At 40.2% G+C, this 26,601-nt stretch overlaps 1 protein-coding gene across 1 annotated transcript in view; it reads left to right on the top strand.

The window, feature by feature from the left end:
• The window catches only part of LMBRD1 (LMBR1 domain containing 1), a 129,735-nt gene that overhangs the window by 22,057 nt on the left and 81,077 nt on the right, over positions 1-26,601 (top strand). Inside the window, exons 4-5 of the mRNA XM_007447201.1 lie at positions 17,411-17,508; positions 19,546-19,613. Of these exons, the coding sequence (XP_007447263.1) occupies positions 17,411-17,508; positions 19,546-19,613 (166 nt within the window). The remainder of the gene's footprint in view (positions 1-17,410; positions 17,509-19,545; positions 19,614-26,601) is intronic.

Here is a 26,601-nt window from a genome sequence, read left to right as displayed (position 1 = left end):
CAAGGTGCTGACGATCTGGTGTCTGGTGAGGACCTGCTTCCTGGTTTGCAGATGGCCGCCGTCTTCTTGTTGTGTCCTGACATGGCAGAGAGAGAGAGAGAGAGCAAGCTCTCGTGTCCCTTCTTACAAGCACTAATCCTGTTCGTGAGGGCTCCACTCTCGTGACCTAATTACCTCCCACCTTGAAACCCCGGCTCATTGGAGATTAGACTTCAGTGTATGAATTTTGGGGAGACGCAGTTAGTCCATAACACTGTGTAAATGCGAAGGGATAATGGGTGCTTCCATGTTGTTAAGGTTGCATGATGTGGGGTGTGACTTCACACATGGCCAAGTAAGAAGGCTGGCAGAGCCTCTCCCCAAAAAGGAATACAGGACTGACAGAAGAACAACTTCAGTGCTTTGGAAATAAACCAAATACAAGACTCTTTGTACTTGCAAACTGGTAAGGACAGTGGTCGTGTGTAATGTTTTAGACTGGGTCTGTTGCCTCCCCCTCTAACCAGCTCTCCCCTCTTCAGCCTGGTTGTGTTCTGAACTGAACGAACAACTTCAGTGCTTTGGAAATAAACCAAATACAAGACTCTTTGTACTTGCAAACTGGTAAAGACAGTGGTCGTGTGTAATGTTTTAGACTGGGTCTGTTGCCTCCCCCTCTAACCAGCTCTCCCCTCTTCAGCCTGGTTGTGTTCTGAACTGAATGAAGATAAAAATACAACATGTCAAAATTTATGCAGTGCGGCTAAAGAAGTGCTCAGGGGATGACTTGCAGCTTTAAATTTCTCATGAGAAAAGAAGTCTCAGTTGGGACTTCCCTGGTGGCGCAGTGGGTAAGACTTCACGCTTCCAACGCAGGGGGCCCGGGTTCGATCCCTGGTCAGGGAACTAGATCCTACATGCCGCGGAGCAGCTAAGAGTTTGCGTGCTGCAACTAAGGATCCTGCCTGCCGCAACTAAGACCTGTTGCAACCAAATTAAAAAAAAAGTCGTCTCAGTTGCGTAAACTGCTGCCTTATGAACTAGAAAAAGAAAAGCCAACTGAACTCTAAGCGAGCACAAGAAAGAAAATAAAGGTTAGAGGGAAATCAATGAAATAGAAATCACATATTATACACCGTGACAAAGTGGGATTCATCCCAAGAATGCAAGCAAGGTTGGTTTAATATCCCAAAATCAAGTCATGTAACATACCATATTAATGGAATAAAGGACAAAACCCACAATAGATACAAAATCTCAATAGATACGGGAAAAAAAGCATGAATTTTTACAAAATCCAGTATCCATTGCTGATAGAAACTCTCAGCTGTGTGGTTACAGAAGGGAGCTTCCTCAACCTGGTAAAGGGCATCTATGGATAACCTACTCCTGACAGGTGAAAGACTGAATGCTTTTCTTTCTCTGAGATTAGGGACAAGGCAAGAATGTGTGCTCTCAGCAGTGCCGCTCATGGGGATTCTAGCTAGTGCAATAAGTCCATATATAAATAGATAAGTAAAGGCATCCAAACGGGAGAGGAAAAATTAAGACTCTTATTTTCTCAGCTGACATGAGATCCAACAGGTACAGAATCTCAAGGAATTATATATGAAGTCAAATAGAACCAAGTTTAGCAGGGCTACAGGATGCAAGATTAACATGAAAACTAGAAATCTACAATTCAAATGAAATGAAGAAAAACGATTCCACTCACAAAGCATGAGAAGGAAAAAAAACACACCACCTGAGAACACATTTAACAAAATAAGTGTAAGACTTACACACTGAAAACTACAAAAAATTGTTAGAAATTAAAGATCTAAATAAATAGACATTTGCTATTAATGGATTTGAAAACATAATATTGTAAGGATGGCAGTTATAGCAATTTTCCCTCAAATTGACAGTTTTTCTTTTTTCTTTTTCTTTTTTATTAGAAATTGACAAATAGTTCCTGAAATTTATGTGGAAATGCAGAGGATCTAGAGCAGCCAAAAACAATTTTGAAAAAGAATGACATTAGAGAATTATACTATTAGATTTCAAAACTTATGTAAAACACAATAAACAAGACAGCGTGTTATTGAAGAGGGATGGGTACATAGAGCCATAGAATTCAGAGACCAGAGAAAAACCCTTACATTCATGAGCAATTGATTTTAAACAGCTGTGGCAAATCAATTTAATTCTTTCCAGTTTCAATATTTGTTGGGTAAATTGGATAACCACATGCCACAACAACAACAACAACATTGAGCCTTACCTGACATGCAAAAATTAACTAAAAAGTCAGAGACCTAAACTATAAAAGTTTAAAACTTCTAGAAGAAATTCAAGGACATACGTTCATGATGGGTTAGACAGAGAGTTCTTAGATATGACACAAAAACTTTATTCATAAGAGGAACCTTGATAAGTTCTACTTTATCAAAATTAAAAACTTTGTCCTTCAAAAGACATAATTTAAAAAATGAAGGTAAGCCACAGACAAGGAGAAGATATTTGCAAATCATGTATCTCATAAAGGGCTTGCATTCAGAATGTATAAACAGTTCTTACCAATCACTAAGTATTAAAAAGTGAGCAAAATATTTGAGCATACCTTCATTAATACCGATCTCTAGGGACTTCCCTGATGGCATGGTGGTTAAGAATCCACCTGCCAGTGCATGGGTTCGAGCCCTGGTCCAGGAAGATCCCACATGCCACAGAGCAACTAAGCCTGTGCGCTGCAGCTACTGAGCCTGCACTCTAGAGCCCCCTGCCACGACTACTGAGCCCATGTGCCACAAATACTGAAGCCTGCGAGCCTAGAGCCTGTGCTCCGCAGCAGGAGAAGCCACCACAATGAGAAGCACGTGCGCCGCAACTAGAGAAAGCCCACGTGCAGCAACAAAGACCCAATGCAGCCAAAAATAAATAAATAAATAAATAAATTTATTAAAAGAAATTCATGATCTCTAAATTGCTTATAAGCACATAAAAAGATGTACAACATTGTTAATCATTAGGGAATTGTAGATTAAATCCCCAGTGAGATGCTACTACACAGCCACCAGAATGTGTCAGCTTAGGCTGCTATTACAGAATACCGCAGACTGGGTGACTTAAACAACAGACATGTATGTCTCATGGTTGTAGAGACTGGGAAGTGTAAGATCAGGGTGCCAGCAGATTCAGTTCCTTTCTTGGCTTGCAGAGGGCTGCTCTCTTGCTGTGTCCTCACGTGGCAGAGGGATGGGGGGAGAGAGAGATCTGGCTTCTCTTCCCTTTATCCTGAGGACCCGAATCATGTCATGGGGGTCCCACTCATGACTTCATCTAAACCTAATTACCTTCCAGAGGTCCCACCTCCAAATACCATCACACTGGAGGTTAGGGCTCTAACCTGTACATTTTGGGGTGAACAAACATTCAGTCCATAATGGCTGTAATAAAAACCAGACACTATCCAAGTATTGACAGATCGGAGAAACTGGAAAGTTCAAACGCTGCTGTTGGGAATGTAAGATGATGCATTACATTGGAAAGCAGCTTTCAGCTTTGCTAAAAAGTTAAACACTGTATGATCCAGCTGAGCATAATGTCCACATGAAGATGTATGCAAATTCCACAGCAGCTTTTTTCGTAATAGCACAGAACTGGAAAGAGTCCACATGTTTGACAACTGATGAATATTTAAGTGAAATGTGTTCTGTCCATACAATGGGATGCGTGTTCAGCAATCTGAGTCAGAGATCAGCAAATTGTGGCTTGGCCCAAGGGCCCCTAAATCTAGATACCTATTTGTTTACCTGTTGTCTGTGGCTACTTTCATGCTCTAGCATCAGAGTTGAGTGGTTGTGACAGAGATGTATAGGCTGCAAAGCTGAAAATATGATCTGACCCTTTACAGAAAAAAATCTCCCAACCCCTGTGCTTAGTGAAAGAAGCCGGAGACGAAAGACTGCATCTTGTATAATTACATCTATATGAAATGTCCAGAAAAGGCAAATCTCTAGAGACAGAAAGCAGATCAGTGGTTGCCTCAAACTGGGGGTTGGAGTGGGATTAATTGCAAACTGGCACAGAGCAGCTTGTCTGAGGTAATGGAAATGTTCTAAAAATGACTCATGGTGGGGCTTCCCTGGTGGCGCAGTTGTTGAGAGTCCGCCTGCCGATGCAGGGGACACGGGTTCGTGACCCGGTCCGGGAAGATCCCACATGTCGCGGAGTGGCTGGGCCCGTGAGCCATGGCCTCTGAGCCCACGCGTCCGGAGCCTGTGCTCTGCAACGGGAGAGGCCACAACAGTGAGAGGCCCACGTACCACAAAAAAACAAAACAAAACAAAAATGAATCATGGTGATAGTTACCCAACTGTATACATTTACTAAAAATCATTGAATTGTAGACCTACAATTCGTGCATCTTGTGATATGTAAATTGTATTACAGAGTTGTTGGGAAAAATATTTAATGGGCAAACGTAAGTCAAGAGTAGCACAGAGCTGATTATATGACAGGCTGTCAGCACAGGATAGCTGCTAGTATTATGACTTAAAACTTAAGGGGACTTGCATTATTATGATTTCTTTTTATTTTCTAGAGTTGGAATCTTATCCTAATTTTACAGATGGAAAAAAAATGAGGCTGAAAAGTTATGAAGTACTAAGGTTTATAAATTGGAATGTGATTCTTTGTATATCACACAACATGGCTTCCAAGAATAGTCAGGTAGTAATGCTAATTTGCATTATGTCTTTTTAATGTACTGTTACTTCAGCTAATATTTCTATGTATAGCTTTGGAGTCAACAGTTAATGATAAGTCTACTTATCATTAATTGCCACGCAACTGTGAGTTACACTATAAATTGCTCAGCCTTTTCTCTGACCATGTAGCTTAACAATTTCTTGTTATAAAAATGGCATTGCAGTGTAAACCTTGAAATAAATACCATAGAGAGAGGAAACAACCAACGAAAATAGTCCTTAAGGTAAACGACTGTTCTTCAGACGACATATTCTAAATTAAAACCTGTAAACGATTTAATTCTCCAAGTTCTATACTGTCAGATCATGTACCAGAATGTTTTAATCACTTTGCTCTACTGTCAGCAGTGGTACTAGTCATCTATTGTCACGTAACAAATTACCCCCAAATTTAGCAGTTGAAAACAACAAACATTGTGTCACCATTTCTGTGAGTCAGGAGTCCAGAAGCAGTGTCTCAAGGCTCCGCTAGGGGGGACCTGGCTCCCGAGCTCCCCCTCGTGGGCATGGGCGGCCTCAGGTCTTGTCTGTGTGTCCTCAGCAGTGTCAGTTCCTGGCCACGTGCACCTTCCATAGAGCAGTTCACAACAGGCCTGCGAGCAAGCTGGAAACCAGTCCTTCAGTAACTTGTTGCCCCGCTTTTGTCATACTATCTTATCAGCAGTGATTTACTAGTCCAGCCCACACTGAAAGGCAGGGCACGAATATTGGAAGTGCTGGCCTCATCAGGAGCATTTTAGAGGCTGCCCACCACAGCTGTCTTGTAAATGTTGACAATCTTGATATTTACTCAACACAAAGTACTTTTATACTTGCAAAGTATTTATTAAGCATACAAAGTTTGAGGTTTGAAGTCAGCATTTTGAAGTTCCCTGTGTGCCTTTCCCTGATGCCATCTCCTCCCCAACCCCCTTAGAAATATCCACTACTTAAATTGTCTGTGTTAATTCCTTGCCTGCCTTATAGTGTTACCATCCTGTGTCCTTAGTTTTACAATTTTTGAACTTTACATGAAATTACTTGCTTGTTTTCATTCAACCACATGTTTGGGGGATTCAAACATGTTATTGCATAAAGGGTAGTTTATTTTGTGTATGACTATATACTGCATGTTGGTCAGTCTGGACATTTGGATTTTTTGCTATTAAAAATTGTGCAGTGAACATGTTTGTACACGTTTCTTGTTGCATGTGTGCAAAATATATACATATAATGGAGTCGATGGGTCGTAAGTTATGTTCATCTTCAACATTCTAAATAATGACAGATCATTTTTCTAAATGTACCAGTTTAAAGTCTTCTTAGGAGGATATAGCCTTCTCGTTGCTCTGTACCCTAAACTTTGACATCACCATGTATTTTTAGTTTTTGCCAGTCTGGCGAGTATGAAATGATCATTCATTAATTTGCATTTCACTTATTTGGAAATGAAGTTGCATGTCTTTTAAGATTTATTGGCTTTTTCAGTTTTCTGCTTCAAGTGCCTTTCTGCAGTTGGGTTGTGTTTTTCTTACTGATATAAGAAATTTTTTAACGTACTCTGAGTAGTGCATACAGTGATTCTAAATATTCTCTTTTTCCCAGTAGAATTAAGCGATGTGAGAGTAGGGAACTCTGAGTTTTGATTTAACCATGTCTGTGACCCCCTAGAATGATGCCTGGAAAGTACCCAGTAGATGTTTGTTGAATTGAATACATTTGTCAGGGGAGATAATCATATGAAGTTTTTTGGTTTTAGTTCCTCCAAGTGATGTGTTACATGGATAAATTGCTCTTAAACCAACTTTGCATTCCTAGGATAAACCCAGATTGGTCATAACGGTGGCTTTTTGGGTTTGTTTTTAAATCTTCTGCTGGATTTGATTGCTGCTGTCTTGTTTAGGATTCTTTTAAAAATTGATTCACAGGTGAAACTGATCTGTAATTTTCCTTTATCTTATTCTCATCAGGTTTGAGTATCAAGACTCTGCTAGCTTCCCAAAATGAATTGAGAAGTGTTCTTTCTGTGTGTTAGAGAATGCTGTGAACCACTGAGCACTTAACATATGGTTCTTCTCTCCCATAATCTGTTTACATGTGGCTGGTGACTAAGGGGTAGAAGTGAGCATGACACTTTGTTCTAATATTCCTAATGAACCATTCACAAAATTTTTGCTTTTCACCTTGCAGCTGAGCTCCTCTGTTTTAGAATTCTTACCAGCCATATGGGAGTATATCCAGCAGGGATGAAACAATGATTTCATTGAATTAGGAGGTGTGACTTCTACCTGACCATTTTGGTCTCCTTATTCCACTGAATGAACAGGCCGTAATAGTTACTGTATCAGCTGGAGGGACTGGTGCTGATTATTAGGGGAAGGAGGGAAGGAGAAGTGTATCTTGAACCCAGGGGACTCTGTGGCACCTCATGATGCTGCCATGTTCAGTGGCAAAAACAAATTGAGATATATTCCACTCACCCCTCACAGCACCACCAGGGACTCAGGATGGCTCAGGAGTGAATGTTTGGGGTCCCCCATTTCTCCTACAAAATTCTCTCTCAGGAATTACACCTGGCTGCTGTGAACAGGTTGGAAATGCATGGCTTAAATAGTATAGTGGTTTATCCGTCTTACGTAAAATAAGTCTGGAGAGAGGCTCTCCAAGGCTGGTAAGGCAGGAGGGGCCTAAGCTAGCTCCTTTCCTCTCTGCTCTCCATCCTTAGTACCTGATTTCTACTTTAAGGTCACCGCAAAGTCCAAGAGAGTAGCTGGAGTTTAAGCTATGATGTGTCCATTTCAGGCAGAACATCGAAGGGAGAAAGACAAAAAAGGCAGTGGGAGCTGAAAGGAAAATGAGTATTGTGTATGCAGCTAGCGGCCTTGACCCCAGATTGTTTCAGCTGGGACAATGGGATAATCCTAGAAGGCTTTTAGAGTTCCCAGAATATCTTTATACTTTGACCCTCTAAAACAAAATGCTTTTGAATGATTATACTATTACAATATTGACTAAGTTATTCTTTGTTTTAGTGTTTTCACTGGTAGTTGGGAGGGATAAAGAATGTCTAAAAATTCAGAAGTCTAATTTATCCAAGTTAATTCTTATGTGAGTTATAATTAATGATGCAGTTTTAAAAAGGTAGATTGTTTGCTTTGCATATATTTCAAAAATCATAAGAATTATCATGTATTCTTTGCTACAGTTTTTGTCTGTGGCCTTTTGAGAGTTGATGGCTTTCTGTGCACTTGTTTTTGTTAGTTTTGTTTTAAAAAAACTCATTTTATGAGATTAATTTTTGCCAGTTTCTCTGGGCATGAGGTTTTTTAAACTTATTTATTTTTCTTTGTTTTGTGTGTGTGTGTTTCTTCTTTTTTTTCCCTTTCTTTTGGATGTGAGGTTTAAAATTTTTTTCTTAGTCTATTTTCTTTGGTGTTAGTGGGACTATTAAACCAAGTAGTCTGTTTATCTTTTACGAGCTGGTAGCAGTCTTTTAACAAAAGCATTTACAAGTAAATATAAAGACGTCAGAATATAAGAGTGTCATCCATGTTGGAGTTAAGAATATTTTTACTTTGAAAATAGCTATCAGTTTGAAGTAGAATTTTATTATTTTTATTTATCTATTTTGCATGGAACAGTGTTTTTCTTTTTTTAACATCTTTATTGGAGTATAATTGCTTTACATTGTCGTGTTAGTTTCTGTTGTATAACAAAGTGAATCAGCTACAAGTATACATATATATCCATATCCCGTCCCTCTGTCTCCCTCCCACCATCCCTATCCCACCCCTCTAGGTGGTCACAAAGCACCAAGTTGATCTCCCAGTGCTATGTGGCTGCTTCCCACTAGCTAACTATTTTACATTTGGTAGTGTATATATGTCCATGCCACTCTCTCACTTTGTCCCAGCTTACCCTTCCCCCTCCCTGTGTCCTCAAGTCCATTCTCTACGTCTGTGTCTTTATTCCTGTACTGCCCCTAGGTTCTTCAGAGCCATTTTCCTTTTTTTAGATTCCATATGTATGTGTTAGCATATGCTATTTGTTTTTCTCTTTCTGACCTACTTCAGTCTCTATGACGGACTCTAGGTCCATCCACCTCACTACAAATAACTCAATTTCATTTCTTTTTATGGCTGAGTAATATTCCATTGTATATATGTGCCACATCTTCTTTATCCATTCATCTGTCGATGGACATTTAGGTTGCTTCCATGTCCTGGCTATTGTAAATAGTGCTGCAGTGAACATTGTGGTACATGTCTCTGTGAATTATGGTTTTCTCAGGGTATATGCCCTGTAATGGGATTGCTGGGTCATATGGTAGGTCTGTTTTCAGTTTTTTAAGGGACCTCCATACTGTTCTCCACAGTGGCTGTATCAATTTACATTCCCACCAACAGTGCAAGAGGGTTCCCTTTTCTCCACATCCTCTCCAGTATTTATTGTTTGTGGTATTTTTGATGATGGCCATTCTGACCGGTGTGAGGTGATACCTCGTAGTTTTGATTTGCATTTCTCTAATAGTTAGTGATGTTGAGCATCTTTTCATGTGCGTCTTGGCCATCTGTATGTCTTTGGTGAAATGTCTATTTAGGTCTTCCACCCATTGTTTAATTGGGTTGTTTGTGTTTTTGATATTGAGCTCTGTGAGCTCTTTGTATATTTTGGAGATTAATCCTTTGTTTGTTGCTTCGTTTGCAAATATTCTCTCCCATTCTGAGGGTTGTCTTTTGCTCTTGTTTATGGTTTCCTTTGCTGTGCAAAAGCTTTGAAGTTTCATTAGGTCCCATTTGTTTATTTTTGTTTTTATTTCCATTTCTCTAGGAGCTGGGTTAAAAAGGATCTTGCTGTGATTTATGTCATAGAGTGTTCTGCCTATGTTTTCCTCTAAGAGTTTTATAGTGTCTGGTCTTACATTTAGGTCTTTAATCCATTTTGAGTTTATTTTTGTGTATGGTGTTAGGGAGTGTTCTAATTTCATTCTTTTACATGTAGCTGTCTGGTTTTCCCAGCACCACTTATTGAAGAGGCTGTCTTTTCTCCATTGTATATTCTTGCCTCCTTTATCGAAGGTAAAGTGACCACATGTGCATGGGTGTATCTCTGGGCTTTCTGTCCTGTTCCGCTGATCTATATTTCTGTTTTTGTGCCACTACCATACTCCCTTGCTTACTGTAGCTTTGTAGTATAGTCTGAAGTCAGGGAGCCTGATTCCTCCAGCTGCGTTTTTCTTTCTCAAGTTTGCTTTGGTTCTTCAGGGTCCTTTGTGTTTCCATACAAATTGTGAAATTTTTTGCTCTAGTTCTGTGAAAAATGCCATTGGTAGTTTGATAGGGATTGCATGGAATCTGTAGATTGTTTTGGGTAGTATAGTCATTTTCACAATGTTGATTCTTCCAATTCAAGACCATGGTATATCTCTCCATCATGTTGGTATCATGTTTAATTTCTTTCATCAGTGTCTTACAGTTTTTTGCATACAGGTCTTTTGTCTCTTTAGGTAGGTTTATTCCTAGGTATTTTATTTTTTTTGTTGCAGTGGTAACTGGGAGTGTTTCCTTAATTTCTCTTTCAGATTTTTCATCATTAGTGTGTAGGAATGCAAGAGATTTCTGTGCATTAATTTTGTGTCCTGCTACTTTACCTAATTCATTGATTAGTCCTAGTAGTTTTCTGGTAGCATCTTTAGGATTCTCTCCATATACTATCATGTCATCTGCAAACAGTGACAGCTTTACTTCTTCTTTTCCCACATGGATTCCTTTTATTTCTTTTTCTTCTCTGATTGCTGTGGCTAAAAATTCCAAAACTATGTTCAGTAATAATGGTGAGAGTGGGCAACCTTGTCTTGTTCCTGATCTTAGTGGAAATGGTTTCAGTGTTTCACCATTGAGAACGATGTTGGCTGTGGGTTTGTCATATGTGGGCTTCATTATGTTGAGGTAAGTTCCCTCTGTGCCTACTTTCTGGAGAGTTTTTATCATCAGGGGGTGTTGAATTTTGTCGAAAGCTTTTTCTGCATCTATTGAGATTACCTTATGGTTTTTATCCTTCATTTTGTTAATATGGTTTATCACATTGATTGTTTTGAGTATATTGAAGAGTCCTTGCATTCCTGGGATAAACTCCACTTGATCATGGTGTATGATCCTTTAATGTGCTGTTGGATTCTGTTTGCTAGTATTTTGTTGAGGATTTTTGCATCTATGTTCATCAGTGGTATTGGACTGGAATTTTCTTTTGTGACATCTTTGTCTGGTTTTGTTATCAGTGTGATGGTGGCCTCATAGAATGAGTTTGGGAGTGTTTCTCCCTCTGCTATATTTTGGAAGAGTTTGAGAAGGATAGGTGTTAGCTCTCCTAAATGTTTGATAGAATTCGCCTGTGACGCCATCTGGTCCTGGGCTTTTTTGTTTGCTGGAAGATTTTTAATCACAGTTTCAATTTCAGTGCTTGTGATTTGTCTGTTTATATTTTCTGTTTCTTCCTGGTTCAGTCTTGGAAGGTTGTGCTTTTCTGAGAATTTGTCCATTTCTTCCAGGTTGTCCATTTTATTGGCATAGAGTTGCTTGTAGTAATCTCTCATGATCTTTTGTATTTCTGCAGTGTCAGTTGTTACTTTTCTCTTGCATTTCTAATTCTGTTGATTTGAGTCTTCTCCCTTTTTTTCTTGTTGAGTCTGGCTAATGGTTTATCAATTTTGTTTATCTTCTTAGAGAACCAGCTTTTAGTTTTATTGATCTTTGCTATTGTTTCCTTATTTCTTTTTGTTTTATTTCTGATCTCATCTTTATGATTTCTTTCCTTCTGTTAACTTTGGGTTTTTTTTGTTCTTCTTTCTCTATTGCTTTAGGTGCAAGGTTAGGTTGTTTATTCGAGGTGTTTCTTGTTTCTTGAGGTAGGATTGTATTACTATAAACTTCCCTCTTAGAACTGCTTTTGCTACATCCCATAGGTTTTCGGTTGTCGTGTTTTCATTGTCATTTGTTTCTAGGTAGTTTTTAATTTCCTCTTTGATTTCTTCAGTGATCTCTTGGTTATGTAGTAGAGTATTGTTTAGCCTCCATGTGTTTGTATTTTTTACAGATTTCCTATAATTGATATACAGTCTCAAAACGTTGTGGTCAGAAAAGATACTTGATATGATTTGAATTTTGTTACATTTTCCAAGGCTTGATTTGTGACCCAAGATATGATCTATCCTGGAGAAATGTTCCATGAGCACTTGAGCAGAAAGTGTGTTTTGCTGTTTTTGGATGGAATGTCCTATAAATATCAACTAGGTCCTTCTTGTTTAATGTGTCATTTAAAGCTTGTGTTTCCTTATTTATTTTCATTTTCATTGATCTGTCCATTGGTGAAAGTGGGGTGTTAAAGTCCCCTACTATTTTTGTGTTACTGTCGGTTTCCCCTTTTATGGCTGTTAGCATTTGCCTTATGTATTGAGGTGCTCCTATGTTGGGTTCATAAGTATTTACAATTGTTATATCTTCTTCTTGGATTGATCCCTTGATCATTATGTAGTGTCCTTTTTTGTCTCTTGTAATAGTCTTTGTTTTAAAGTCTAATTTGTCTGATATGAGAATTGCTACTCCAGCTTACTTTTGATTTCCATTTCCATGGAATATCTTTTTCTGTCTCCTCACTTTCAGTCTCTCTGTGTCCCTAGGTCTGAAGTGGGTCTCTTATAGACAGCATATGTACGGGTCTTGTTTTTGTATCCATTCAGCCAATCTTTGTCTTTTGGTTGGGTCATTTTATCCACTTACATTTAAGGTAATTATCGATATGTATGTTCCCATTAACATTTTCTTAATTGTTTTGGGTTTGTTTTTGTAGGTCTTTCCCTTCTCTTGTGTTTCTTGTCTAGAGAAGTTCCTTTAGCATTTGTTGTAAAGCTTGTTTGGTGGTGCTGACTTCTCTTAGCTTTTGCTTGTCTCTAAAGGTTTTAATTTGTCTGTCAAATCTGAATGAGATCCTTGCTGGGTCGAGTAATCTTGGTTGTAGGTTTTTCCCTTTCATCACTTTAAATATGTCCTGCTAGTCCCTTCTGGCCTGCAGAGTTTCTGCTGAAAGATCAGCTGTTAAACTTATGGGTTATGTTATTTGTGTTTTTTCCCTTGCTGCTTTTAATGTTTTTTCTTTGTATTTTATGCTTGATAGTTTGATTAATATGTGTCTTGGCATGTTTTTCCTTGGATTTATCCTGTGTGGGACTCTGTTTGCTTCCTGGACTTAATTGACTGTTTCCTTTCCCATATTAGGGAAGTCTTCCAGTATAATCTCTTCAGGTATTTTCTCAGTCCCTTTTTTTTCTCTTCTTCTGGGACCCCTGTAATTCAAATGTTGGTGCATTTAATGTTGTCCCAGAGGTCTCTGAGACTCTAATTAATTCTTTTCATTCTTTATTCTCCTCTGCGTTAGTTATTTCCACCATTTTTTCTTCCAGGTCACTTATCCGTTGTTTTGCCTCAGTTATTCTGCTATTGATTCCTTGTAGAGAATTTTTTATTTCATTTATTGTGCTGTTCATCACTGTTTGCTCTTTAGGTTTTCTAGGTCCTTGTTCAGTGTTTCTTGTATTTTCTCCATTCTCTTTCCAAGATTTTGGATTATCCTTTTTTTTTTTTGCGGTACGCGGGCCTCTCACTGTTGTGGCCTCTCCCGTTGCGGAGCACAGGCTCCGGACGCGCAGGCTCAGCGGCCATGGCTCATGGGCCCAGCCGCTTCACGGCATGTGGGATATTCCCAGACCGGGGCACGAACCCGCGTCCCCTGCATCGGCAGGCGGACTCTGAACCACTGGGCCACGAGGGAAGCCCTGGATCATCTTTATTATCATTACTCTGAATTCTTTTTCAGGTAGGCTACCAATTTCCTCTTCATTGTTTGGTATGGTGGGTTTTTACCTTGCGCCTTCATCTGCTGTGTGTTTCTCTGTCTTCTCATTTTGCATAAGTTACTGTGTTTGGCGTCTCCTTTTCGCAAGCTGCAGGTTCGTAGTTCCTGTTGTTTTTGGTGTCTGCCCCCAGTGGTTTAGGTTGGTTCAGTGGGTTGTGTAGGCTTCCTGGTGGAGGGGACTGGTTGAGGCTGGATCTTGTCTTTCTGGTGGGCAGGACCGTGTCTGGTGGTGTGTTTTGCATTGTCTGTGAACTTAGTATGATTTTAGGCAGCCTCTCTGCTAATAGGTGGGGTTGTGTCTTGCTAGCTGTTTGGCAGGGGGTGTATAGTACTGGAGCTTGCTGGTCGTTGAGTGGAGCTGGGTCTTAGCGTTAAGATGGAGATCTCTGGGAGAGCTCTCGCTGATTGATATCACGTGGGGCAGGGAGGTCTCCAGTGGTCCAGTAACCTGGTCTCGGCTCTCCCACCTCGGAGGCTCAGACCTGACACCCAGCCGGAGCACTGAGACCCTGTCAGCCACATGGTAGTTCTGTGATCTTGGACCAGGCAGCGTACCTCTCTGTGCCTCAGATTGCCTTTTGTGTAGCACCTTCTAACCCCAGAGGGCCAGTAAGGTGTGAGGGGAGGGCTGTCGCTCCCAGGCTCTGCAGGGAGGAAGCCTGTAAGGCTGAAGTAGAGCTTTAAACGAAGCAATTTCTCTGATGATAGTGGTAGCAGCATTTTTTTTCCATTTACAGATATATTGATATAAGTCCAACTTGGCATTAGAACTGATATGAAACACATAAAAATGTTAATTTAATTCCTTCTTTACAGTTTAGCATTTACAGCTAAAGGAAGAAATCTTTTTGAAGGACACTGAGAGAGAACAGTCAGATAAGCAGAAGGTAGCTTAGAATGTGGTGTCAGGGAAACAGAGACTTAGAGCAGTGCCAGACTGAGGGGATGTTAAGCGTCTCTTCAGAATTGTGTCTTCCCCACTTCCTTCCTCCAGGTGTTGGTTCCTAGAAATTATCTTTTCTGGATATTCCTACCAGCAACATATGAGATTTTTGGTTGCTGTACATCCTCGTGTCTCTTTATAGTCAGGAGCTGCCCCAACCACTTTTTTGGTTTGGGTCATAATAAACCGGTTTTGCTAGTTCTCGAACTTCCTTAAGTTCAACCGTAGAAGATGTATTCTTGTGTCTGTGCTGCTTTTGTTCATTTTAAGGTCTGTGAGTTTCATCCTCATCACATGTGTTCATAGTTTATTCTTTCTTATTGCTGTACAGTAGTCATTTGTGTGACTGTACCACTCGGTGTATCTGTTCACCTGTTGGTGGACATTTGGATCGATTCCAGTTTTTGATCACTGTTAGTAATGTTGCTGTCAACTTTCTTGTGAATTAGACCCGCTATTGTTTAATTCTCACATATCTTTAGGAGGACCTGCTTGTGTGGCTGACACTTGACCAATACCTGGGAATCTGGGCCTTGGATGTTCACTAATGTCACTGATTGCTAAATGGTTCTGTACAGCTGAATACGGCATGGAACCACACAGTCCAACTTGTTTAGCTTGTTTGTGTGCGTGATTCATGGTGAATACTTGCTTTCCTTCTCGGGGTCTGTATTTGGTCATCATAGCTGGTCACTCAGGCAAATGTGCCTGTATTCTAAGTCCCCAATAAGAGTCCTGGACTCTGCAACTCAGGCAGGCTTCTCTGGTCAGAAGGACTTTGCATATGTCGCTGCACTTCATTGCTGGGGGAATAGAATAGTTCAGTCCTATGGTAGGTATATGTTTAACTTGGTAAGAAACTACTGAACGGTTTTCTACAGTGTTGTGCTGTTTTACACTACCTCTAGCAAAGTATGGGAATGTCTGTTGTTCTGCATTCTTGGCAACACTTGGTGTTGTCAGTTTAATTTTAGCCATCCTAGTGGGTCTGTAGTATCTCATTACAGGTTTAATTTGCATCTTTCTGATGACTAATGATGATGAGCACCTGTTAAAGGTGCTTATTGGCCATTTTGTATGTCTTCTGTGATGAAGTATCTGTCTTTTATCTACTTTTAAAAGTGGGTTATTTGCATTTTATTTATAGGAGTTAATTTTATACCTTGTTCTGCTAAATGAGTATAATGGTAACTTAGGCATTTACAAGGTCATTGATCACACAAGTTCAGGAATACCAGGAATGCTTATGAAATAGTCATTAGGCTCTTCGGCTGTGTGAAGGCCTAGGCCACCAAGTAGTAGACACAAATGATGTACTGAGGCTGAAGCCAAGCCTTACTGCGTCTGTCAGTTTATCAAAGTTTTTGGCATGTGGTTGTCAGCCCACTATACTCTGTTGTCCTAATTTAGGGTTTTTCCTCTTCTGTACAGATTATTTGATTATTTCAATCATAATATTGGTATGGCGTTTAGGGTGATTTATAGTAGTTTCCCTTGATGTTTAATTTTTTGAAGCTTTTAGAATACTTATTTTGGTTGCTTTTTTCAGTACTTGTTTACTTCCACTGGCTCTTAGATTTGTAATAGAATTGTTAATACTGACCACTCTCTGGTTTGTGGTAGAAACACCAATATTCATTACCCTTAAAGATTTACTGTCATTATTAGTTTCTCATAATATTAAAAGATTGCATAAATTTCACTGAATATCTGTAGTGCCAAAATTCAGTATGCTGACAGTCATTTTGTGATTGGTCAGTATAAATTAACTCTGATTTTTCTGTCAGTTATTTAGGGCCCTGTTCTGAGTTTATTTTTTTAACTGTGTTGCAGTTAGTGGGGGCTGTTTTGTAAGTGGCCTCCAGATAGATGGTGCTAGCAGGTATTTAGATCATGTTTAAAAACTCTTTAACTCATACAGTTGTTCCTTCCAAGAGAGTAAGTAATTTGGGGTTTATTATACATTACTAACAAATACTTTTTTTTAATTAAGGAGTATAATGATTATCATCCTGTGGTTGCTTTATATAATTATGTTGTCACTATTTTCCATGAACTTATGTATATGCAAATAAATGTAAATACACAGAAGGTTTTAAGGCCAGGTTTCTTAGGTAGGTTTGTTAAGTCTCAAAAAGTTGTTTATGTTGTTTTTATTTTAAATACTGTATCGTTTGCTCTTCAAATTTTAAGTTCTGTATTGAATTAAAAATATTTTGATTGACTGACTACTGGTTGAAAGTATCTCAAATCTAATGTTATTTTAAAGCAGATAAATAGAAATTTATATTAGTTAATTTTGAATCCGGTTTTACTGTTCTTCCATTTTCTCTATCTTGATTTGTTATAAGATCAGTTTCATAACACTGAATATTTTAAACTTAGATTAGGGAAATTATTTGTGTCAAAAATTTAGTATCAATTATAGTTGTTTCTTTAACTTGAGTGACTGGCAGATGTGTCCCCTGTACTCAGTGTTAAGGTGGAAGGAAGACAAAAGTTAAAGTTTATTTAAATGAGATGGTTCACAGAAAGTTCTTAGCACTGGTGAGTTACATAGTGAGACCTGAGATGTTAGCTGCCACAATTTATCGGCACAATTACCATCATGATTATTGCTAAAAATTGCCCCATAGTTAACTTGAATTATGATTTGTTATGTTAATAGTGGTGTTGATTTCTTGGAATGGGGGTCAGAAAAGGCTGATTTTGGATATTACTAGAGTTACGGTTCTAGGGATCAGATGGGGAGTGTGTGTGTGTGTGTGTGTGTGTGTGTGTACACATATATGTATGAAACAGTTATTAAGTTCATGTGTTTTATTTTAACTCAGCTTATTTCTTTCCACAGCCTTATATTCTGTTATATTATTCTGTGTGTTCTTCTGGATCCCTTTTGTCTACTTTTACTATGAAGAAAAGGATGATGATGATACTGGTAAATGCACTGTGAGTAGCTTTAATTTAGAGGTCTCAGTTTAGGGGGGAAATGATTATTTCCTTCTTTTTCAGAGAGTGATGTGACTTTGAATTTATTCTAGAGCAGTGTTGTCTACTAGAAATATAATGTAATCCACATGTGAAATTTTAAATTTTCTAGTAGCCACATTAAGTAGAAAGAGCAGTTGAAATTATTTCTCATGGCACATTGTATTTAATGTAATATGTTGCAAGCATTATTATTTCAAATAGTCAAAAACTTGTTAGTAATGAGACATTACATTTTGTCACACTGTCTTTGAAATTTAGAGTGCATTTTACACTTACAGCACATGCCAGTTCCAGCCAGCCATATTCCAGGTGCTCAGGAACCACATGGGACTTGTGACTGTTGTTTTAGAGCAGTTCTAGAGCAAGGGTCAGCAGGCTTGTTTCTGTAAAAGGTCAGGTTGTAAATATGTTAGGCTTTGTAGGCTGTACAGACTCTATATCTCAGCCACTCAGCTCTGTGGTCATAGTGTGAAAGTAGCCAGAGACAGGACTCAGTGAGTGTGATGTCAAGTAGGAGGGGGCTGCATGTGGCCCACAGGATGTAGTGTGCTGACCCCAGTTCTAGGGCATAAAGGAGGAATATTTGCAGACTGGTCTTACCAGTCCATGGTAACACTGATACAGAAACCTGATTAGTAGAGCACACGTGCACGTCCAGAACTGCAGATCGAGGTCACTTAAGTCTTGGTAGAAAAATCTTCACTAAAACATTAGCAGATAGAATTCAGGAGCATCTTAAAAGTACATTAATGCAGTATAACTGAGTTGGGCCTATCTCTAGATCGCATTGGTGGTTTAGAATCGGCTCATCTGTTAGTAAATAGTAATTTAATAGGTCCTCGAAGAAATTGTATGTTGAAGGGTATTTGCGAAAATCGAACACTTTATTTCTGATTTCAGGGGAAAAAAGCAGCAGAAAAGGAATAAATTTCTTTTGTCTTTTTATTGAGTTATAGGAGTTTGTTTATACCTTGTTTTTTTTTTTTTTGTATTTAAATACACAAATTCACTCAAAAGCCAGCATTATGCATAGCCCTGTTTATGAAAACCTTAAAGCATTTGCATTAAGATCATGAGCAAAGTACTTCAGCAGTATTTTAAATGATTCCCAGAGTGGTAATCAGTGCAGTTTGTTAGAGAAAAAAAATACTGTGCTGAAATATTTATAAAGTAAGTTGAATTATTGTTTGCAGATACTATGTAACTCTACATTTGAAAACCCAAGGTATGTAAGGTAAAGTGGCTGGTCACCAGTTTACTGTTGAAAACTGAATGAGATAAATGCTTTCTCTTCTCTTCTCTTTACTTCTTCTAAAGCACATCTTCCCCATCCCTTTTGGTTGACCCTCCTTACTTTACTTTAGGTATTTGTGAATAAGAATTCATCATTTAAGCATAAAGTTAATTTCTTTTTTTTTTTAATGATACCATCATCCCTCTCGTGACATTTGTTTATTTATTTATTATTATTTTTTAGCCATGCCTTGCGGCATGCGGGATCTTATATAATAAGTATACATAAGTATATGTTTGTTTTATATATGATATATACAAACATATGTAAATTAAATATGTATTGTAATTATTAATTATTACTTAACCCATTTTGGTGAATTGGGGTAGGGGCATTGTGGATTCTGAATGCTCCCTGTTTTGAGAAATATTTTATTAAATATTGTGGTAATTTTACTAAAGTAAATTAATTACTATTAATTTTCCCACTGGAGAGTTAATGATGCTTTAGGTGTTCTGCTTTTCACAAGGTCTAACCATTGAAAAGATTTTAAAAATCTAGTGTAGTTTGATAGATACTTAAGATGTGGTATATACATTGTTTTTCTTTAAATTTTAAGATTTATTTTTCAAAAAGGGGAGCTTTACACAGTTGAATATAAATGTGCATAGGACATGAAAGTGCTATTACACTATAGCCGAGAATATTTTATATTTTAAAAGTCTTACTAAATGGAATATTTTTTCTCCCTTGACATCTAGCAAATTAAAACGGCATTCAAGTATACTTTTGGATTTGCTCTGATTTGTGCATTACTTCTTTTAGTTGGGTAAGTCTTGATTTTTGGTTTCCTGAAAATGGAAATAGCATTATTTTAACAATAATAATGATAATAAGGACTCATTCTTAAAAGTCTAGGAAAGAAGATTAAGAACATCTAAAAAAAAAGAACAAACTACCTTTTATATCACCAACAAACAGTAGCCATAATTAACGCTTTTTTCTACAGTGTTCTGTCTAGACATTTTTTATGTGCTCAAATATGTGCGGAAAGCCCCTTCTCCCACATAACCTTCCATGTTGTAATTTTACACAAATGTGATTATATTTTATGGGATTCTTGGTAATCCACTGGTTGACATCTCTTCAGTGTAGTGAATGATATCCATCAATTTTGTCTGTATTGCATTTCCTTCTTAGGATACAACAATTTATCTGATCTTCTAGTGATGACTACTTTGATTCTTATGATGTTAGCAGCTTTTCCATTTTTATAAACAACACTTTGATGAAAAATCCTTGTCTGGATATCTTTTCAGATTTGATGCATCAGTCTTTAAATCTTTGAATTAAACTTTGTCAATGAGTTCGTTCTTAATTCTTCTTCCTTAACTTTTTATAAAGTAATGGCAATAAAATTTTGCACATTTTTTATACATTTAAAGTTTTCTTTTTGGAAAACATTTGTCCCTGTTAATGGAAGACATTTATCTTTGTTAACATAGATCTTGATAATTTTGTTTTTTTTATGTTAGGAAATATATGAGGTGCTAATAAGTTTTTTAAAGCTTCTGCTTGTAATTTGGTCTCAGAATTTTCAATAAGTAAAAAAAAATTATCAAATACAATTTGTGGTGGGAATAAAATTGGTCAGTAACTTTTTGTAGTTCCAGGAGTTCTTAGAATGCACGTGTTCTATAGTCAAAGTGTATTTTTAGGTCCCTTTCTTGCCTTGATATGTCATGAAAAAGCGTACTTGCTGAAAGGACACATTTTAGTGGTTTTGCTATTTATTTTAGCTCTTAAATATATTTTTTAAAGTCTTTTTTGGCTTTTTAAATTAAGCCAGATATAGTTAGGTGAATTTGCTTTGTCAGTGTTCAGTTCCCTGATCTGTAAATCTAAATAGAGATCAGCAAACTTTTCTTAAAGGGTAGATAGTAAATATTTCAGGTTAGGGGTCCCTGTGGCACTGCTCAACTCTCTTCCTGTAGCTCTAATCACAGACTATACATAAACCAAAGGACGTGACTGAGTGCCAGTAAAACTTTACAAACACGGGTAGTCAATAGTTGGCCAGCTCCTGACTTAGAACATGACTGAGAACTGCCAGTAAAACCACAGATCTTTACAACAGCCAGAATATCTTTCCCAGACAAAAGGGTTCCTGAAGTTTCTTCTGAAATTTGTTGGTTCTTTGCATGGAAAATCATCTTCAGTCCTAGAGAGTTTACATTTTGTATGATTTTAATAAGCTTTAACTGATTGTCTACGTGATATTTATTTATTTAGAAGCAGTATATTAAAAGTGAAGCAAACAGTTCCTTGCGAATCCACTAATAACGGGAAGTGACGGTTTGACCAGATATTTTGAACAATAAAATATTCACTTATTTTCCAAATACTTACTGTGTCCCAGATACTGTACAAGGCGCTGGGGAAACAGCGATTAATAGAAAAGACAGTTCCTTCTTCTCACTGGGCGTGCGCTCAGTAGGGGTTAGGGGAGCAGATGAAGGAAATAGCCTGTGTTGGGGGTGTGACATTTTCGGGGGAAGCACTGCTGAGAAGGTGGGGCGAGAAGACGCTTGAAGGAGGTGCAGGAGCCGTGAACACATGTGGAGGGAAGAGCATTGCAGTCAGAGCAAAAGCAGCTAGAAAACCCCGAAGCAGGAGAGCGTCTGGCACGTTCGAGACAAAGTGAGGAAAGCAGGGCGGCTGGAGTGGAGGGGCGGAGGTGGGAGTAGCTGAAGGTGCGGGTACAGGGGCCGGAGCTGCTGAGCCGAGCGGGGCATCAGGGGCCGTTGCCAGGACTCTGGCCTTGATTCTTGAGGAGTGGGAAGCTGTTCTGGGGCTCTGGTCATGGAGTGACATGATCGACATTTTGCAGAGATCTCCAGGTGGTGTTTTGAGGGTTGACTTTGCGGGGGGTAAGGCAGGAGACATAGCGTCTGTTCAGTAACCCAGGCAAGACAGGATGGCAGCAGCAGTGATTGGATCCTGCCTGTCTTCTGGAGAGAGCTGGCAGGGTCTTCTGGTAGGTCAGGTACCGGGCGGCGGGGGGTACAAGAGAGAAAGGACTGGAGGAGGGTGCACCTGGAGTTAGCCCAGCTGCAGAGTCCGAGAGGCACTTCTCTCACTTTTGAAACCACCCGCAAGCTTTGGGGAGTTCCTAAAACCACCCTCAGCTTTGATAATTCTCTGGAAGGACTCACAGAACTCACCAAAAGCAGTTATATTCAGGGTTACCATCTATTTATTACAGGTAAAGAATACAGACTAAAATCAACCTTCTAAGACATGCATAGGACAGAGTCTGGGAAGATTCCAGATGTGAAGCGTGTGTTGTCCTCGGGACACATTCCCCTTCTGGCTTCCATGTATGACAACGTGCGTGGAGTACAGGCTTCCCCTGCCATCCAAAAGTAGACGGTTCCTATGAAACCTTTCCTGAGCTGAGAAGGCGTAAAGGGAAGAAGCAATTACCTTAGGACACATCTGGCTCACGGACGCACAAGATAAATCGGGTAAAGCACAGATGCCCACAAAGGTCAGAGCTGTGGTGGCCGATGCTGAGATGCTGAGTGTGCTCCCCGGGAAGGAGCTTGGCGGGGCTGCGCTCTCTGCTCTAGGTGCACTGCACGCTGCCTCTGGAGCAGCTCACTCCAGAACCAGCGCTGACGTTGTCTTTGCTTTTGGCCGTTTTCGTAAAAGTGACAATCCTTCGGATTTCTTTTGGTTAGTGAAAACAGGTGCTAATGTAGGTCTTTAGTAAAAGTGAAGTGGTATAAAGTGGACTTTCAGAAACCTGGGGGAATACTTGTATTGTCAGCCAGGGAGGCTCATGTGAGCCTTGGTGCTTGGCGTTTTTATTGAGACCCTCTCATGCAGGTGTGTCTGAGTGACTGATTGCCCGCTTGGTTATATCAGCCCCCACTGATGCCACTGACCCAAAGCCCCACCCTAAACCACATGTCGGTCTTTCTGGCCACCACCTAAGGTTGAGTGTGGCCATCCCCTGTCCTAAACACAGACACTCCCATCAGGTATGACACGGGTGACATCCCAGAATCATGGGCAAAAGTCAGACCTTGTTTTGGGGCAAGGCCGAATTCTTGACTACACAGGAAGGGTGACGTTATCATCACAGGCAAATCTGAAGGAGGAGCCGGTTGGGAGAGGCAACGTGAGAAGCTCAGCTTGGTTTGTGGCTGGGTCTTAGGCACGTTCAGGAGGAGATTCGGAGTCAGCCACCAGGTCAGGAGTTCGGAAACTCAAGTTTTAGTCTCTGCTCTTTTCCAGTAGCAACATCCAGTGAAGAAAATGAGCCTTATCCTGTGTCAGGTGTGTGCAGTGAGCTAAATGACTGCTGTGCGGTGCTCCCAGTGTCGCCTCCTGCCTTTCTTAGTTCCGGGACCCTGTTTTGGTGGAGTTGATGGCGTTGGCTGTCAGGGGCTAACAAGAGAGCAGGAAGGGCGTCCAAAGCGCTCAGGCAGGGGGAGGCTCCGGTCAGGGGGGAAGGACGTTTCCTCTGTGGTTCTGAGAGGGATAAGAATGGAAAGAGTTCCAAGTAGGTGCAGAGGTTTGGTGGGCAAATGAAGGAATTCCTCTCTGGTCGCCTTTATTTTCTCCTCCGTATTTGAGGTGAAGGCATCTGCCCAGGACACTGACATAGGGGAGAGTGTGTGGACTCCTCTATTTCACAAGCCAGAAGTTTGCGACTAAAAGACAAGTAGTGTTTGGTTACCGTGTGTGAGTATTTGAATGAGATGCATTTAGGTTAACTGATTGACTGCATTTCCTGAAACTTTCTTGAAGGTGACACACTTCTAGTTTTTGTTAAGCGATGTATTTTTTTTCTGATAAAACAGTAGATAATTTTATGGCAAAAATGTGATCTAGGTTTAACTAATTCACGCAGCTAATACTTGGAACTCCTGTGGGTTGGGTAGTCTTGGGAATAAAGTTGGAGGGTCGTGATGTTTGTCCTCAAGGTTCACATGGGGAGAGATGCAAATAGATAACCTGAGTTACAATATTTAAGGGCTCTAATAAGAGATAGACGCCAGGTGTTGATGGTGGAGTAGCAGGTTCTGCCTTGCAGAATCAGGTAAGACGTAAGAGGAAGTAATCTTGGAATCAAAATTTGATGGGGTGGAAGTTGGTCAGCTGACTAGAAAAAAGATGAACAGCAGGTGTAATGTATGCTTCACCCCTGAACAGCATGGGTTTGAACTGTGCAGGTCCACTTATACGTGGGTGTTTTTCAGTAGTAAACACTACAGTACGACATGATTGGTGGAGTGTGTGGGTGCTGAGGAACTGTGGACGTGGTGGGACCATGTTTGGGGGCCGAGTATAAGTCGATGCTCAGAGTTTTGACTGCGTGGAGGGTTGGTGCCACTAACCCCCATATTGTTCAAGGGTCACCTGTATTAGTCTGCTCACACTGCCGTGAACAGCAGGTGTTTATCTTCTCACAGTTGTAGAGGCTTGAAGTCCTGATTAGGGTTTGGGCAAGTTTGGTTTCTGGTGAGGACTCCTCCTGGCTCAGGGATGGTGTCGTTCTCACTGTGTCCTCACCTGGTCTTTCCTCTGTGCTTCACGGGGGAGAGAGTATCTCCAGGGTCTCCTCTTCTTCTTGTAGGGTCACCAATCCCGTTGGGCTAGGGTCCCACCGTTATGACCTCATTCAACTTCTAATTACCTCCCTGAAGGCCCTGTATCCAAATACCAACCCGTTGGGGGTTCGGGCTTCAGCATTAATTTTGTGAGGGCAAGTTCAGTCTACACTCTGTTCTCTGGCCCCCCAGAATTCATGTTCTTCTCACACAAAAAATGCATTTACTTCATCCCAACAAGCCCCCAAAGTCTTAACCGGCATCCACTCGGAGTCCTAAGTCTCATCTAAACATCATCTAGATCAGGTATGGGTGAGACTGATTCCTCCTGAGTCAGAATTCTTTCCCAGCAGTGAAACTGTGCAACTGGACAAGTTATGTGCTTCCAAGATAAAAGATGGGACAGGCATAGGATAGGCATTTCCATTCTAAAAGGGAGAAATCGGAAAGAAAAACTGATGGGAGCCAAGCAGGTTCAAAACCTAGCAAGGCAAATTACCTCAGACCTTAAGGCTGGATACTCTGCCCTGCAGGCCCCCGAGGGGCAGGTCACTGCCATGGCCCTAGGCAGTGGCCCCGCCCGCCCCCTTGATTCTGGGTGTGGGTTCTGCCCCCTTGACTCTGCAGCAGCTCCCTGGCAGCTAAAGCTGAGCGGAGGCGGGGGTGGGGGGGGGCGTACCCTGTCCTCTGAAATTGAGGAGGAAACGGCCTTACCCCCTTGGGGCAGTAGAAGTGGCAGCCCTGGTGATAACTGAATTGCCTTTGGGGTCATTCTTGGGTTTTCTTGAAGGATAAAGCATGTTCTCAGCTAAATAACTATCACCCTGTTCTGTAGAATCCCCAAAGTCTCATAGCCTTCCTTTATTTTGTCTCATCTCTGTTCCCTTAGTTCAAGTTGGCCGTGTCTCTGCTAGTTGTCACCCTGTCTGTCTTCCTGTCTTCTGCTGAGATAGCTGAGTAAATCCGTGGTTTCCACCTATACTAATCTCCTTGTCAAATGGTTGTTCAGCCACACTCTTAGAACATCCTTTCTCATTTTTTGCAATATGGATAGGCTGCTTCCTTTTTGCTTAACCTATCTCTCTGCTCTCTCTCTTTACTATAAATGGTAAGGCGAACTAGCTTCTTCCAGCACTTTGCTTAGAATTCTCCTCAGCTAAATACCTCATTTTATCTCTTACAGGTTCTGCCTTCCACAAAACACTACAAAACAATTCAACCAAGCTCTCAGTCGCTTTCTAATCTAATAAGGATCTCCTTTCTTTCAGTTTCCATTAACATGTTCCTCATTTCCAGCTGAGAGCTCCCCAGAATGGCCTTTAGTGTCCACATTTCTACCAGCATTCCATTCGTGGTGATGTATGTCTTCTCCAAAATAGACGTGTTCTCTGTAGCGCTCCTCTTTTCTTTCTGAGTCTCAACAGAATTGCCTTTAACATTCATATTTTTATCAATAGCCCTTTCAAGGCAGCTTAGGCTTTTTCTGGCATGCCACCTCAAAACTCTTTAGGCCTCTCCGTATCACTGAGTGCCAAAGTCACATGCACATTTTTTAGGTATTTGTTACAAAGTAGCAACCTGCTTCATGGTACCAAAATCTGTATTAGTCTACTTGTGCTACCTTAACAAAATACCACAGGCTGGCTAGCTTAAAGAGGAGACACTAGTTTTCTCATAGTTCTGGAGGCTAGAAGTCTACAATCAAGGTGTCAGTGAGTTTGGATTCTGGTGGGAGCTCTCTCCTTGGCTTGTGGATGGCCACCTTCTCACTGTGTCCTCACACGGCCTTTCCTCTCTGCTGGTAGCAGGGAGAGAGAGCCCTGGTGTCTCTTCCTCTTCTTACAAGGACACCAATCCCATTGGATCAGAGCCTCACCCTCAGGGCCTTATTTAACCTTAATTACCTTACGAAAGGCCCTGTATCCAAGTACCGTTCCCATTGGGGGTTAGCGCTTCAACATAGCAGTTTTGGGGGGAGGGGACACAATTGAGTCTGTAACATATGGTAACTGAGAGACTGAAGTTAGCATGGAATAGTTAAAGAATGATATAAAAAGTACAATGTAAATTTAAATCCTCCCTCCCTCGGTACAAAAAAAAAATGTAAGATGTGACATTTCAGGTGTTTGCGGTGGCAAGTGACAGACCATGACCTTAGCCACATAGGTGGACTCTGGGTCTTACTTACAGTGTTTA

Source organism: Lipotes vexillifer, unplaced genomic scaffold (assembly GCF_000442215.2).
Source record: "Lipotes vexillifer unplaced genomic scaffold, Lipotes_vexillifer_v1.1 scaffold1180, whole genome shotgun sequence".
Taxonomy (NCBI): Eukaryota; Metazoa; Chordata; class Mammalia; order Artiodactyla; family Lipotidae; genus Lipotes; species Lipotes vexillifer.
The sequence above is the reverse complement of the archived record's forward strand: the minus strand, read 5'-3'. Positions and strand labels throughout refer to the sequence as shown.